We start from the raw sequence: 13,851 nt of genomic DNA on the forward strand, positions 1-13,851 counted from the left end.
ACTCCAGTGTTCCTAAGATCTCCCTCACTGACCTCAACCCATTGACACTTTGATCCTGACCCCACCTTGATGGCACTTTACTCTCCACTACTATCATAGAAAACCACATTCATATGTTTCCATCTACCCTCATCCCCAGCTTATGTCTAGCCATTTTGTAGAGAACTCTTGACACCATTTCTGAATTGCATTTAGTAATCACTCTACTTAAATGCCTGAGGAATTGACAAAAAATTATTTGTTTATACACAAGAATTTTGCCTGAAAATCAAAGTTAACTATGATGCTTCTTAGTTAAAAGTTTTAATGGGCTTATTGAACAAATATGAAAAGCATTGAACAAATGTTAACATTGCACAGTTATCAAGGATGCAGTGATGTCAGAGACAGGGGCTATATTGTGCATGGGTTCTGTTTTTGTCACTTATTTCAACTTTATCCTATTCTGAGGCTTCTCCAACTCTCAGTGAGGCTATTTTTAAAGAACAAAAGGAAAATCCATCTATTCAAGAACATCTGCTTTCTATACAGTTTTTCTGTTTCATGATTTCTTCTGGAGACATCGTCATTTGACCTGAAACTGAAGAGTATGCTTGGGGCACAAAGATAGCAGAGTTGAGCACTCCTGTCTCCCAGCTCCGATGATCCATGTCTTTGATTGTTCTTCTTTGTACTGTACGTTTTCATACAGGCTGTGGAGTGGTAGGGAGTGTACCCTTAAATGGAAGCAAATGAATGGCCCTATGTCAGATATGAGTAACTTTTTTCTTTGCATCAGGATTCCTTCAGATCATCAGCTTTGAGAATCTAGCATAAGTCATCATTTCAGAAGGTATAGGTTTGCAGAGTGGAGATTTCCTCCCCTCTCACGTCCTTGGTTGGCTTCAGCATGTTCTCCTTTTTTATTTCTGATCATGACTCTATGGCTCAAATAGTGTGAAAAGTCACAAAGGTGCTTGATTTGGAGATAAGCATTTCCTTACATTTTAACATACAGAAACATTTCTTATTAAATTATCACTATGGTTTAGTCACTAAGATGTGTCTGATTCTTGTGACTCCACGGACTGTAGCATCCCCAGGCTCCTTTGCCCATGGGATTCTCCAGGCAAGAATACTGGAGTGGGTTGCTATTTTCTTCTCCAGGGACTCTTCCCAACCCTGGACTCGAACCCGGGTCTCCTGCATTGGAGGCAGACTCTTTACCGACTGAGCTACGAGGGAAGCCCCGACCTGGTCCACAGCCTTGATTAAAATGGCCCTTTTTCCCTGGTCATAAATCTTGTTCTATAAACAGGTCCTTCTCAGACCTGTACAGAGCTCTAGGCCATGAACACTTAAACTCTTGTGAATTTTTTCTTAACCTTTTAAAAAAAACATGCACAGGCCAGTGCCAAAGTGCCCACGAAGAAGAGAAAAGTGGTTAAATTAGAGAAAATTATTTAACTTATATTTTTCATATTTGTTTAATATTATTTTCTGAATTGATGCAGGCTCTATCCTGGCCACATTTCTTTTCTTTTTTTTTTTTTTATTCCTATAATAGAATAGCTCTAAATGGCATTATATTTGAGAATTGGAAATCTTGAATTTCCTATGAATGTTTTTGCATTCAAGCATTAATAACTCTTCCTCACAGTTTAAGAGAGTGAAAAAAATACACTTAGAAATGAAAAGTATTTGTAACTTCCAGTTAGTAACTGTATATTGATAAAAATATTCGTATAGTTATTCTATAGATTTTGTAGCAGCCTGCAATGATTTTAATCTCCCTCTAAGAAAATGACTTTCTTGAAGCTTTATATAACATTACATATTTAGGAGAAGGAAATGGCAACCCACTCCAGTATTCTTGCCTGGGAAATCCCATGGACAGAGGACAGTGGAACCTGGTGGGCTATAATCCATGCGGTAGCAAGAGTTGGACACGACTTAGTGACTAAACCACCACCACCCCCCATAAAAGAGGATGATGCAATATAGAGAAGGGAAAACACACACAAAAAAAAACAAAAACAAAAACAAAATAACATTACATATTTAAAAATAAAAACATTCATAATAATAATGTAAAATATGCTGTCAATATATTAAATGGACTTTATTGGATTTTATCATGTACTCATGTATATCAGTTATCTGTTTTTAAAGAAGAAGGAATTGAGGCAAAAAAAACCAAGGTTCTTACTCAAGAAATCTTCAACTCTTGCTATCGATTTAGTTTTAGATGTTTCATTTGAGAAAAATTGATACAAGAAAGGTTTTCATTCTGAGTGGGTGGTATTTTAGGCTTGTTCTGGTAATGTGCCTTCTTTGTTTAGATACTGGAACTCTTATCTGGTCATTGAGTATTACTTTGTTTTCAAGTCATCAAGCACGTCCTGCTTTGTGATTTTCTTCCAGGCATCAGGAATTTCACCTTTATTGATAAACTTTTTGTAATATTTTTCTTCTAGCTTTGATCTGAAGTGACAGACAAACCATTTCCAGTATGGCTGGGTAGATGTGTCTGGGGTGATGCTCCACGTGGCATACTCCCCTCCTGCTTGTCGATAGGTCTTATATGGGATTCTCCTGCCATCATTCAAAATAAAAATGCAATCACTTGCTACTGAACTAGTACAGTAATCAATGGAAAAATTGTCTGTTTGATGCCACCACATTCCACCGAGAGCCTCTGGACGGTGGAAGGGGACACTGTGGTCTCCTTCATGGTTAGGGATTGTGTTCGTACAAATTGCTTTACAGAAGGGACACTGTTTCCAGCAGCCACAGAGATGTTCAGAGAGCATTGTCTGGATTTCAGGAATCATTTCTTCTACAAGTCTAGACATACAGTTCTCTTCTACCTTCTTCATTTCAGGATCCAAAGCTTTGCTCATGGCCTCTTTGAGAAACTCGGTATCTTTTATCTCCTGGTGTTCAATGCTTATCAAGTCTTTTCGTGGAAAGATCAAGGTACTCCCCAGGTGATCACAGAACACATCTAGCCACCCAGACACTGTGTTGCTTTTATCTTTGGCTATTGCTGTAGATTCATGTATAGCTGAGAGGATGGCACTCTTGATGTCATCTAAACTCATTTGTAGAAAAGTCTTTATTTTTTTACTTCCTGTGTCAGAAAAATATCTTTTAACATGGTTTTCAATGTAATTCTTAAAAAATGATTCTGGTTGATGAAGGTACTGCCAGTAGTTGTCAAAATTTTCCTCTTCTGCCAGAGAGATGAGAATGTGTTTCTCCAGGTTAGCTCTGTTTTCATTGAATGCCCGGCAGGTGGTTCGAATGTCCCCAGCAATTTTGAGGGCCATTGTTTTCCTTATGGTGCTGGAGACAGCAGGTGTGAGTTTCTTCCACAGAAAATCAGCAAATGTTTTAATTGAAGTTGCTCCTTGACAAGAGATCTTAAAGCTCATGAAGAAATCATCTTTCTTGCTTTGCAGATAGTTCACAGGATCATTTGCTCTCTTGAATGCCTTGTGCATCTCCTTAAACTTCACTGATGCTCTTCGGAAAAAACACAATGATAAGTCTATTTCATATCTTCTTGTAAATGTGTATCTTTCCTGAGTGGGTGCAGACTTCACCTCCTTATCTATTATTATCAGGATTTCATGGAAATAAGTTGGATTGTAATCATGCTTTTGCTGAGATATTTTGTTAACAATTTCATTAACTTTTGAAATAATGCAGTCAGTAGTCATTTTTATGGATTGTTTATCCTGGGACTCTATTTTCATTGTAGAGAGTCCCAAATATTTCTTGTTCATCTTAACATGTTTGTCATAGTTGATTTCAAACTTTTCTCCAGAATAGTTCTTCAGTGTGGTTACCATGTCTTTTTCCTTTTTGAAATAGTCCAAAAGGATGTTTTCAGAATCCACTTCAATTGCAGGCCCTTTGGCTGGAGGGAGACTTGAGGAGACATCATAGATCCATGTTTCCCAAAGTGGGTTGAATTTCTCATGGAGCTCTTCCTCACTCAATTCGGTGCCATTCAGTGATAAAGCCAACTTCTGGCTTTTTTCCAATAATTCCTTTTCATAATCTGACTTTTTCTTATCCACTTTTTCTTGATTTTTTTTAAAGTTAATGAGTTCTTCAGCTTTTCTTGCACTCTCTGTAATTAGTGCCTCTTTAAGGTAATTTAGCTTATTTTCAAAATTTCCTTTCCACTGTATCAATTTTTGAATATCTGGATCGTCATTAAAACATTTTTCAAGTTCTTGTTTGATGGCTTCATATTTCTCTCTAACTGGATCCTCCAGTGCATGTGTTACCAGTGTCTGAATTTTTCCATTCTGAATCTGGTTGATCAGCTCGTCCTGTAAGCTCCGCACGTGACTCCTCAGCTCCCATGTCCAGTAATTATACTTGGTTTCCAGTTTGCTCATGGCCAGGGCCTCTTCAGTATTCCTGAAACTGAAAATAAAGTTCTCAGTCAACAGGGCTCTCCACAAATCTTGAACTCGTAATTTTACATCTGATATCTTCATGATGCTTCCCCTAGATTCCTGTTGGGCAGTCACAAGAATTCTGCTTTTTAGTTCCTGGACATTGTGGCTGTAGCGAGGATTGGGAGGGGCCATTGGGGGATTGCCATCCCAGAGGTGAGCAAAGTAGTAGACGTGGGTATTGACATCAAACTTTATGACATCTCTAAAGCAGGTTACGTCGGAGCACTGCTCTTCTTCAGCTGCTAATGCTGCCATTTTGTCCAATCTCTCCTCAAGCCTGCTTCTTCCATCCATAGTTTGATCTTTAGCTGTAACTTCCCCCACATTCTGATGGACAAAGAGACAACTGGGAGAAATTTTTACTTGTTTCATCCTCAGAAAAGCTTGGACAACTATTTGTAGAATATCTTGCATTTCTGATGGATTTTCCCCCATAATATTGATCAGAGTCAAGTTTCCAAGTCCGATGACAAAGGTTGCCAACTCATTGTCATGATTCTGGGACTTGTTGCTGAGTTCTGGGGCTCGAAGTCCCTCTGTGTCCACAACAAGCACAAAGTCAAAGCAAAGTTCCTCTGTGAATGTCTCCTCCACTTTCAGAAGCTGCATGTAGGCCCCCCGGGTACACCTCCCAGCACTAACAGTGAACTGCAGCCCAAAAAGGGCATTCAGCAGAGTAGACTTTCCTGAACTCTGCAGACCAAGGACAGAGAGAACAAAGAGCCGCTTGTCTCCAAGTTTCTCAGAGAGCTTGTCAAAAACAGCTGCCACCCACCTCAGGGGCACATATGAAACATCCCCATCCATCAGCTCAATGGGAACACCAGATATCATCAGATCTGCAGCAATGTGGGGAAGGGAGAGAAATAGGGTATTGTCCATGGATGAAGTTTCTTCCAGAGCTTCATAGATCTGTCCAGCTTCTCTAAGAATGTGCTCAGTTCCCAAGGTACAGTCATTAATCTCTCTGGAAATAGCTTCTATCCTCTTTTGCCTGTCTTTCAGAGAGCTACTGTTTGTGGCTTCTTGCTTTTCTTTTTGAACCAATGCCTTTTTCTTCTCATTTAGATTTTCCAAGTGTCGTGCAGTCAGGTTGTCCAAAGCTACATTCAGCCATTGGAGGAAGTAGAGTTTGGTGTGAGTTTCTGAATGATCTTGGAGAATTTTAAGGACAGAATCCATTAAAGCATTGAGAGGAACGGTTTTTCTCAACTGTTCCTGTCTTATCATTTGTTTCTCTGTCTCAGTCTCACTTTTATGTTGTTCAATGCTGCGATTCCCCTTTTCTCTAAGATGATAGAGTTCTCTGTCCTTTTCACACCAACGTTGCCACAGTTTTCCCTGAAGAGGTAGTAAGTTTTCCTTGACCTGAGGTATTTCCATTTTTCTCAATATGGTCATTAGAGCCTCTGCCTTTTCTTTGGCTTCCTTGCAATCTCTCTGGTCTTCATCAATAAGCATTCCTTGCTTGCGAGCAACTTGGGCACAGTTCTCCAAGCTGAGTGCACTGTTAGAGAGCTTCAGCAAATGTCCGATTGCAGTTGTGAGCTCCGCTATTAATTCTGCCTCATTTCTGTTCCTGATCCCAATTCTCACTCTTGACTCAGATTTATTGACTGTGATTTTTCCTTTATCATCAAGCAACAAGATTAAAGGTTTTGTTGACTGACACATGTCATTGACTATTTTTCGGTTTCCTTTATTGTCATCAGAAATTGACATCAGGATCACAATTATGGAAGAGACTTCCTGCAAAAAGGCGAGTTGCTTCTCATGTTCCTTTGCATCTCCATGAAGATTGGTAAAGGTCAAGCAGTTGTCAAATCTGTCCTGCTCTTCCCCCCCAGGACAGAACCAGGCAACTTCCACCACTCCTCCCATCAGGAGACAGTCTCTGCTGCTGCCTTTGCAATGTCGGTGAAAAAAGACATCATGTTTGCGTTCACTGAGAAGGCAGTTCATGATCTGAGATTTGGAGGTAGAGAAACCAGTTCCAACTCTAATAAAGGACACAATGGGGACCGAAACATGACACATCCGTTGATTTTTATAATTGCCCTTCTCCCCTTTTATTGATTTCCCTTCTTGCTGCCAGCTCCTTCGAATTTGACGGAGAGACCAGAGAGAGAATTCAATTTGAGCACTGCAAGGATTAGGTATGAGAAGGGGGAGGGCAAACTGACAAATGGAAAGTTTGTCCAAAATATATTGTCTGGCAAAATCATCTGCACAGTGAAGAATTGCCATCTGAATATCCATAGGGTGAACATAGGGTCTGACATTGGTGGCTGCTGAAGGCTTAGTAGGACTAACACTTTCTTCAGGTAGATCTTCATATGGATCAAAAACCTCCTTTTCTTGATTTGAGGTGCTTGAATAGCCTTGGTTCTCTGTGTATTCTTCATGTTTGATGATCAGGTATCTCAGCCCATAATCCAGCATCAATAGCTTCTGTAGGAAATAGAAGGGAAGTTCTCTTTCAGAGCAGGGCTGGGTGTTGCACACAGAAGTCCTGTGGATCAGTTGGAAGTTAGCTCTGCTCATTTTTTTGGGATAGTAATGTTCTAGGCCTAGACGCTCAAGCAAGTCTCGGAAAGCTCCATTTTCTATGAATTCTTCCTTTTTATTTTCATTATTGTGTGGTTCATGGAGGTCTTTCTTTTCATGGGAAACACTTTGCAATTGTTTTCTCACCTCCTCCACTGGCAATGAAGAGACAGTAGCCTCATAATTCCCATCAATGAGCAGTCTCAAGTCTTTTTCTAGGTTTTCCAAATCATGATCTTCAGGTTTGGTGAGGACATAAACAACTTCTTTAGTCAAAGAATGTTCCATGTGATGTTTTATCAATGCCAAGCGTTGTGTTTTCTCCTCTGGAGAAACAGCTTTGATGCCCACTGTTGCTGTCAGACCTGTGAGCACCAGGAATGCCTGAGCCCTGTAGTTGCAAATCTTTTTGAGCTCTTGGTATTTATTTTGTGCAGTTTGCATTTTATCCAATAGGAAGTCTAACTCATCATGCCCCAGGAGATACTGAAATATATTGTGAACCACATGATATCCTGCACCAGATGCTATCAAAAGTAGCAAGATGTGTGTGTCTGGCTTCCCCGTTTCTCGGAGGTATTTCAAGAAGGAGCCAAGAGACAAGCTGACCTCATAAGTCAGCTTTCTTTGAGCTTCCTCCACCAACTCTGTGGATTCGGAGTTGGTCTTTACTTCCATAAGGTCATTCTGTGTTTTTTTAAGTATTTCAATTAGCTCAGAAAATTGGGTGATATGGACATTTTCTTCCCTTGGTTCTGACTGAAATATCCACTGCATAATGGAATGAGCCTGAGGAAAGTTTGTTACTGTATAGATGTGAGGATCCAAAAGACTTCTCAACTGAGATTTAATAAATTTAGTTCCATAATTGGAGGATTTTTTGCAAAAGTTAACAGTGTTTACCAGAAAATTCTGCAGACCCCAGTCTTTGAGGCATATGTTAGTCCAAATGGTATAGCTTTCAGTTTTTTGACTCAATCTTTGCATGAAATTTATCAGCCTTTTAAGCTGTTCTTCAGGATCAAAAACTTTCCAGGATTTCACATCCTCTAGGAAAATCCTAGCCTCCCTCTCAATACTCAGTAATTCTTCTCCCTCCTGGATCTGGGCAGTGAGTTCAGTCAGAACAGTATAGTTGTCTTTCAGACAGTTAGCTACTTTAAGAGGATTCTTAAAATCACTTCTGTGGCTAGAGAGGACAATGTCCCAAACAGGTACCAGCTGAGTTCCACGATCAATGACACACCAGGTTTGATTATTGGCAACTAGACCATCTTTCCAGTCCAAAAAGCCAGTTGCTTCTGGTGGGCCACCTGTCTGGGCCACGGATAATTGGACTTTGGTTTGGAGATTTTGGAAGGTTGTTCTCTGAGAGGCTTTTTTCAAATGAGAGTCTGACGTATCCAGATCTGTACCAATGTTCACTCCAAAACCCTTGTAACTGCCCCTTATGTAAATATCCAGGACCTCTGCTGCTTGCTGTTTCACTTCTGTCAGCTGCTCTTTTTGGAAACCCTCTGAAATGGCTTTCCACCAGTAGATTCCTCCCAGGTGCAGAGGGCCCTGGTTAGCATGAGAGCCAAACCTCTGGAAGAAGGCTTCAGTCCTATGCCTCAGCAAGAGTAGTTTGTCTGGGTCTTCTGGCTGACTCAAAATGTCTTCAATGTATTTTAAGCCCTGGAGAGCAGCATTGGATAGTTGGAGTTGGTCAATGGGAAAGATGCAGGAGGCCAGTGGGATATAGATGAACTTGGTTGAGCAGAAATAAGAGTGTTTAGATTGTGACTTTTGTATTTTCTTGGATTCTGAATGCATGATCTGATTCATACCAGCTTCCAGGCTTATCCCCCAGCCTCCACCCTTTGCTAAGGCAGTTATACTGAAGCCCAGCTTCCCTACAGTCTGAGTGAACATGGATTCTTCTAGAGAAGATGTAAATTCCTTCACTTCCTCCCGTATACTCTGATTAGGGCCACGGAGTACAAATTCCTTGGGGACACAGAGTAGCTCTTCTTTGTTCTGTATAAGACATCTTTGGTCACTGGTTTTGTAAATTCCCTGTAGGGCTAGTCCTCCAGATGCGTATCTCACCAATTCTCTATCTGAGAGATGTTTCCTGTGAGAAAGTGCCCCTTGCATGAGGTTGAGTTGTCTCTGCATATCTTCCATGACTTCTCCTAGGGGCTTTTCCGGAAATGGCTTGAACTCTTTGGGGATCTCCATTGTTTGCCTCAGTTCTGCTTCCTTTTTCCTCACTGCCTCTTCCTGTTGTTGCTTCCCTTCTGACAACATTTCTCTTTGTTCCTGCAGAGCCTGTTCTGCCTCCTCCTTCTGTTTCTTTAATGATTCCATCCAAGACTCCTGTAACTCTGAAAGAGTATTTGAGTATGATAGGTTAAGCAGTTTCTCCAGGGCCCTTTTCTCCCAGGAATGTTGCACCTAGCATTTCAGTTTCTGGAGGCCTTTTTCTTCTAGGTGTTGTAAGGCATGGGCAGAAGTCACACCCAGGTGTTCCTGCAGCTTTGACAACTTGTACTCAACTGCCAGTCCTATTCTCTGAGCATCTCTTGGAGATCTTGTCTATTTTTGCCTCTAAACAGGGGTTAATTAGGCATAGACTCTGCTGTGTCCATGGCTGTGGGAAGAAAAGACACTCAGTTAGCCTGTGGCATGTTAATATGCAGAATTCTGTGATTTAGAGATATCTGTTGCTTTTGTATACACTAATAATGAACTATCAGAAAAAAAAATTCAGGGAACAATTCCATTTATATCACACTAAAAAGAAAAAAATACCAGGTGAAAATCTTAACCAAGAAGGTGGAAGACCTATATTCTGAAAATTATAACCACTGATTAGGGAATATGAAAATGATAAAAAGGAATGGAAAGATATCCTGTGTTCCTTGATTAGAAGGATTAATGTTGTTAAAAATGGCCATCTTATCCAAAGCAATCTATAGATTTAATGAAATCACTATCAAAATACCCAGGACACTGTCACAAAAGTAGGAGAAAATGATTCTAAAAAATTTTTTGGAACTGCAAAAGACCCAGTTGCCAATGCTGACTGGAGAAAAAAAAATAGCTGGCTGTACCATGTTCCCTATTCAGACTATACTACAAAGCTACATTAATCAAAAGAGCATGACATTGGCATAAAAGAAAACACATACATCAATGTGTTAGGTAGTTAGAATAGGGAAAAAGAGCCCAAAATGGCCATGGCTAAAAGAGCTGGAAGAGAAAAGCCCACAAAAATAAAACAAAGGAAGGTCCGAGGACTGGAGTGAGGACCTCAGGTAAAACAAACAGCACTCCTGGCTGGCCCAATTTACATAGGACAGGCCCAGGGAGAGAAAAACATATAAAAAGAGGAGCCAAAGCTAGCTCTCTCTCTCTCTCTCTCTCTCTCTCTCTCCCTCCTGTGCGCTGGGGCGCTCTTCTCTTCGCGTCTTTGGGTCAACATGACCTCACGCCTCGAGGATGATTTTCCTGCTATTATCTAAATAAAATAGAGATGTAACACTGATTTGTCTAAGAGCTATACACGGTTCATTCAAAACTTGAGAGCTATAACATGGTCTGTCCAAGACCTGAGAGCTCTGACATTCCAAGGGGGCTTTAATCTCCATCACTCCAAATCTTTGTTGTGACGAGACAAAAACTGAGGAGCAAAAACTCGCCTGACAAATGAAACAGAGTAGAGAGCCCAGAAATAAACCTACACACTTATGGTCAATAATATATGACAAAAGAGGTGAGAAAACAATGGAAAAAAGAAGATTCCAATAAGTGATGCTGGGAAAATTGGATAGCTACATTAAAAGAATATTAGGAATAAATAGGCAAAGAATAAATAGATGTTTCTCCAAAGAAGACATACAGATGACCAACAGGCACGTGAAAAGTCACTCAACATTGATAATTGTTGGGGAAATGCAAATCAAAACCATAATGAGGTATCACCTCAAGCCAATCATAATGACCATCATCATATAGTCTACAAATAATAAATTATAGTGAGGGTGTGGAGAAAAAGGAACCCTTGTGTACTGTTGCTGAGAATTTAAGTTGGTTTAGCCACTATGGAAAAGATTGTAGAGTTTCCTCAAAAGTGAAAAATAGGATCACTGTATTACCCAGCAATTCCACTCCTGGGTATATATGCAAAGGAAGTGAAGATGGGATATTGAAGAGATATATGCACCCTCATGTTTACTGCATTGTTATTCACAGTAGCCAAGATATGGAAACAGCCTAAGTGTCAGTCCATGGGTCAATGGATAAAGGATATGTGACACAGCATGCACAAGTGTGCACACAGACACAAACACACAATGGGATATTATATAGTCACGAGAAAGAGGGAAATCCTGCATTTGTCTGTGACAACACGGAGGGACCTTAAGTGCATTATGCTAAGTGAGATAAGTCAGACCAAGAAAGAGAAATTCTGTATAATATCACTTACATGTGGAATCTAAAAAAGTCAAACTTGTGAAAACAAAGTTGTATGGTGGTTACCAGGGGTTGGAAGGTGTAGGAATTAGGGAGATGCTGCTTAAAGGTACAAATGTGCCATCAGTAGATAAAAAGTCCTATATATCTAGGCTTCCCTGGTGGCTCAGGTGGTAAAGAATCCACCCGCAATGCAGGAGACCTGGGTTTGATCCCTAGGTTGGGAAGATCCCTGGAAGAGGGCATGGCAGCCCACTCCAGTATTTTTGCCTGGATAATCCTTATGCACACAGGAGCCTGGTGGGCTACAATCCATGGTGTCACAAAGAGTTGGACACGACTGAGCGACTAAGCATAGCACATAGCACACATAGTGATTATAAACAATATACTGTATTATAAACTTCAAAGTTGCCAAGAGACTTTATCTTAATTGTTCTCACCACAATAAAGAAATGGTACTGTGATGTGACAGAAGTGTTAGCTAACTCTATCTTGGTCATATGGCAATATAAAAATGTATCATATGAGCGCCTTGTATACCTTAGACTTATGCAAGGTTATATGTTAATTTATCTCAATAAATAAAATGCACTTCTTAGCTGATTTATACTTGACACCCACTACTCACTCTTCCTCTGACACTAGTTAATATCATTATATTATATATATTTATTTTATATTATAAAATATATATGTATAATCAAATTCTCTTTATCTATTGATGCCATCTTAATGTGTGTATGTAGAACCAAATATGCTTATATTCAATGTTTTCTCAATGCTGTTTCTAACTCCACTGTCTTTGAGACATATTATATGAGATGAGATTTCACACGTTTCAACTTCACACATAATTCAGGTTTCCTCTCTTCTTGTATTTCCTGTCCAACTGAATGTCACTATTATAAGCCTATGCATCCTCTTCTTCCTAATGTGAATGTTGTTTCATGTTCTTTCAAATTATCCTTTTCAATCTCTCCTAAATCTCAATTCTTTTTAATCCCCTACCAGCTCTCCTTTAGATTTTTCCTTCATTTTGTCCCTATTGAATCACTATAATCGTCTTCTCATCTTACAGTCATTTTGATTTTGTGCTTTCCATCTTCGCCAATGTCACTAAAAGTTGAATCTAAATTTAATGGCAGACTCATTAATTCAAAAAACAACTTTTCAGGCCTTCTCTGGTGGACAGTGGTTAGCAATCCGCCTTGTAATGCAGGGAACACTGGTTTGATCCCTGGTCCAGGAAGATTCCACATGCCACGGAACAGCTAAGCCTGTGCACCACAACATCTGCACCTGTGCTTAGAGCCCGGAAACCACAACTACTGAGCCCATTTGCTGCCACCACTAAAACCCATGTGCCCTAGAGACTGTGCTCCACAATAATAGAAGCCACCACAATGAGAAGCCCTGGGTATTTATGCAAAGGAAGTGAAGACTGGATATGGATGAGATACATGCAGTGTGCATGTGCACAATGCAACTAAAGTAGCCCCCACTTACTGCAGCTAGAGGAAGCCTGTGCACAGCAATAAGGACCCAGCGCAGCCAAAACATAAATTAATTAAAAAAGAGAACAACTTTTCCAACTGAATTATCTAAAATATCTAGATAAATTTTAAGACATTCTTTGACGTCTCAAGGAATTTAATAGATAGTGAAATAATATCTGATGGAAGAGGTAAATAAATTTGAAGCAAGTGAAACACTTCCATTACAAATTAAAGACAACTTTTAGGATACCTTGGCATACACCTCGGAAGACAAGCAAAAGAAATTCACACTCAGACATATCATCGTGAAAATGCAGAAAATACAATAGGAAAAACAAAGCATTTGGAGAAAAGCAGATTTTTAAAAAATAATGTATTTTAACTGAAGAATGATTACTTTACAATATTGTGATGGTTTGCCGTACATCAACATGAATCAGCCACAGGTATATAGGTGTCCCCCACAAATCTGAACCCCCCTTCCTACCTTTCTCCCCACCCTATCCTGGGTTGTCCCAGAGAACCTACTTTGGATGCTCTGCTTCATGCATCGAACTTGCACTGGTCATCTGTTTTACATATGGTAATGTACATGTTTCAGTGGTATTCTCTCGAATTCATCCCACCCTTACCTTCTTCTACTGACTTCGAAAGTCTGTTTTTTATATTTATGTCTCCCTTGGTGGCCTGCATGTAGGATCGTTGGTACCGTCTTTCTAAATTCCATATATGTTATTATACATTATTTGTCTTTCTCTTTCTGACTTACTTCACTCTGTATGATAGGCTCCAGGCTCATCCACCTCATTAGAATGGACTCAAATGCACTCTTTTTAATAGCTGAGAAATATTTCATTGTGTATATGTACCATTGTGTATATGTACCA

At 39.9% G+C, this 13,851-nt stretch overlaps 1 protein-coding gene across 1 annotated transcript in view; it reads right to left on the reverse strand.

The window, feature by feature from the left end:
- Positions 1 to 209: 209 nt before the first annotated feature.
- Positions 210 to 13,851, reverse strand: part of LOC136174333 (interferon-induced very large GTPase 1-like) — a 53,191-nt gene continuing 39,549 nt past the window's right edge. Inside the window, exon 4 of the mRNA XM_065944425.1 lies at positions 210 to 9,639. Coding sequence (XP_065800497.1) covers positions 2,352 to 9,356 — 7,005 coding nt within the window. The 5' untranslated portion in view covers positions 9,357 to 9,639 and the 3' untranslated portion in view covers positions 210 to 2,351. The remainder of the gene's footprint in view (positions 9,640 to 13,851) is intronic.

Source organism: Muntiacus reevesi, chromosome 9 (assembly GCF_963930625.1).
Source record: "Muntiacus reevesi chromosome 9, mMunRee1.1, whole genome shotgun sequence".
Lineage (NCBI taxonomy): Eukaryota > Metazoa > Chordata > Mammalia > Artiodactyla > Cervidae > Muntiacus > Muntiacus reevesi.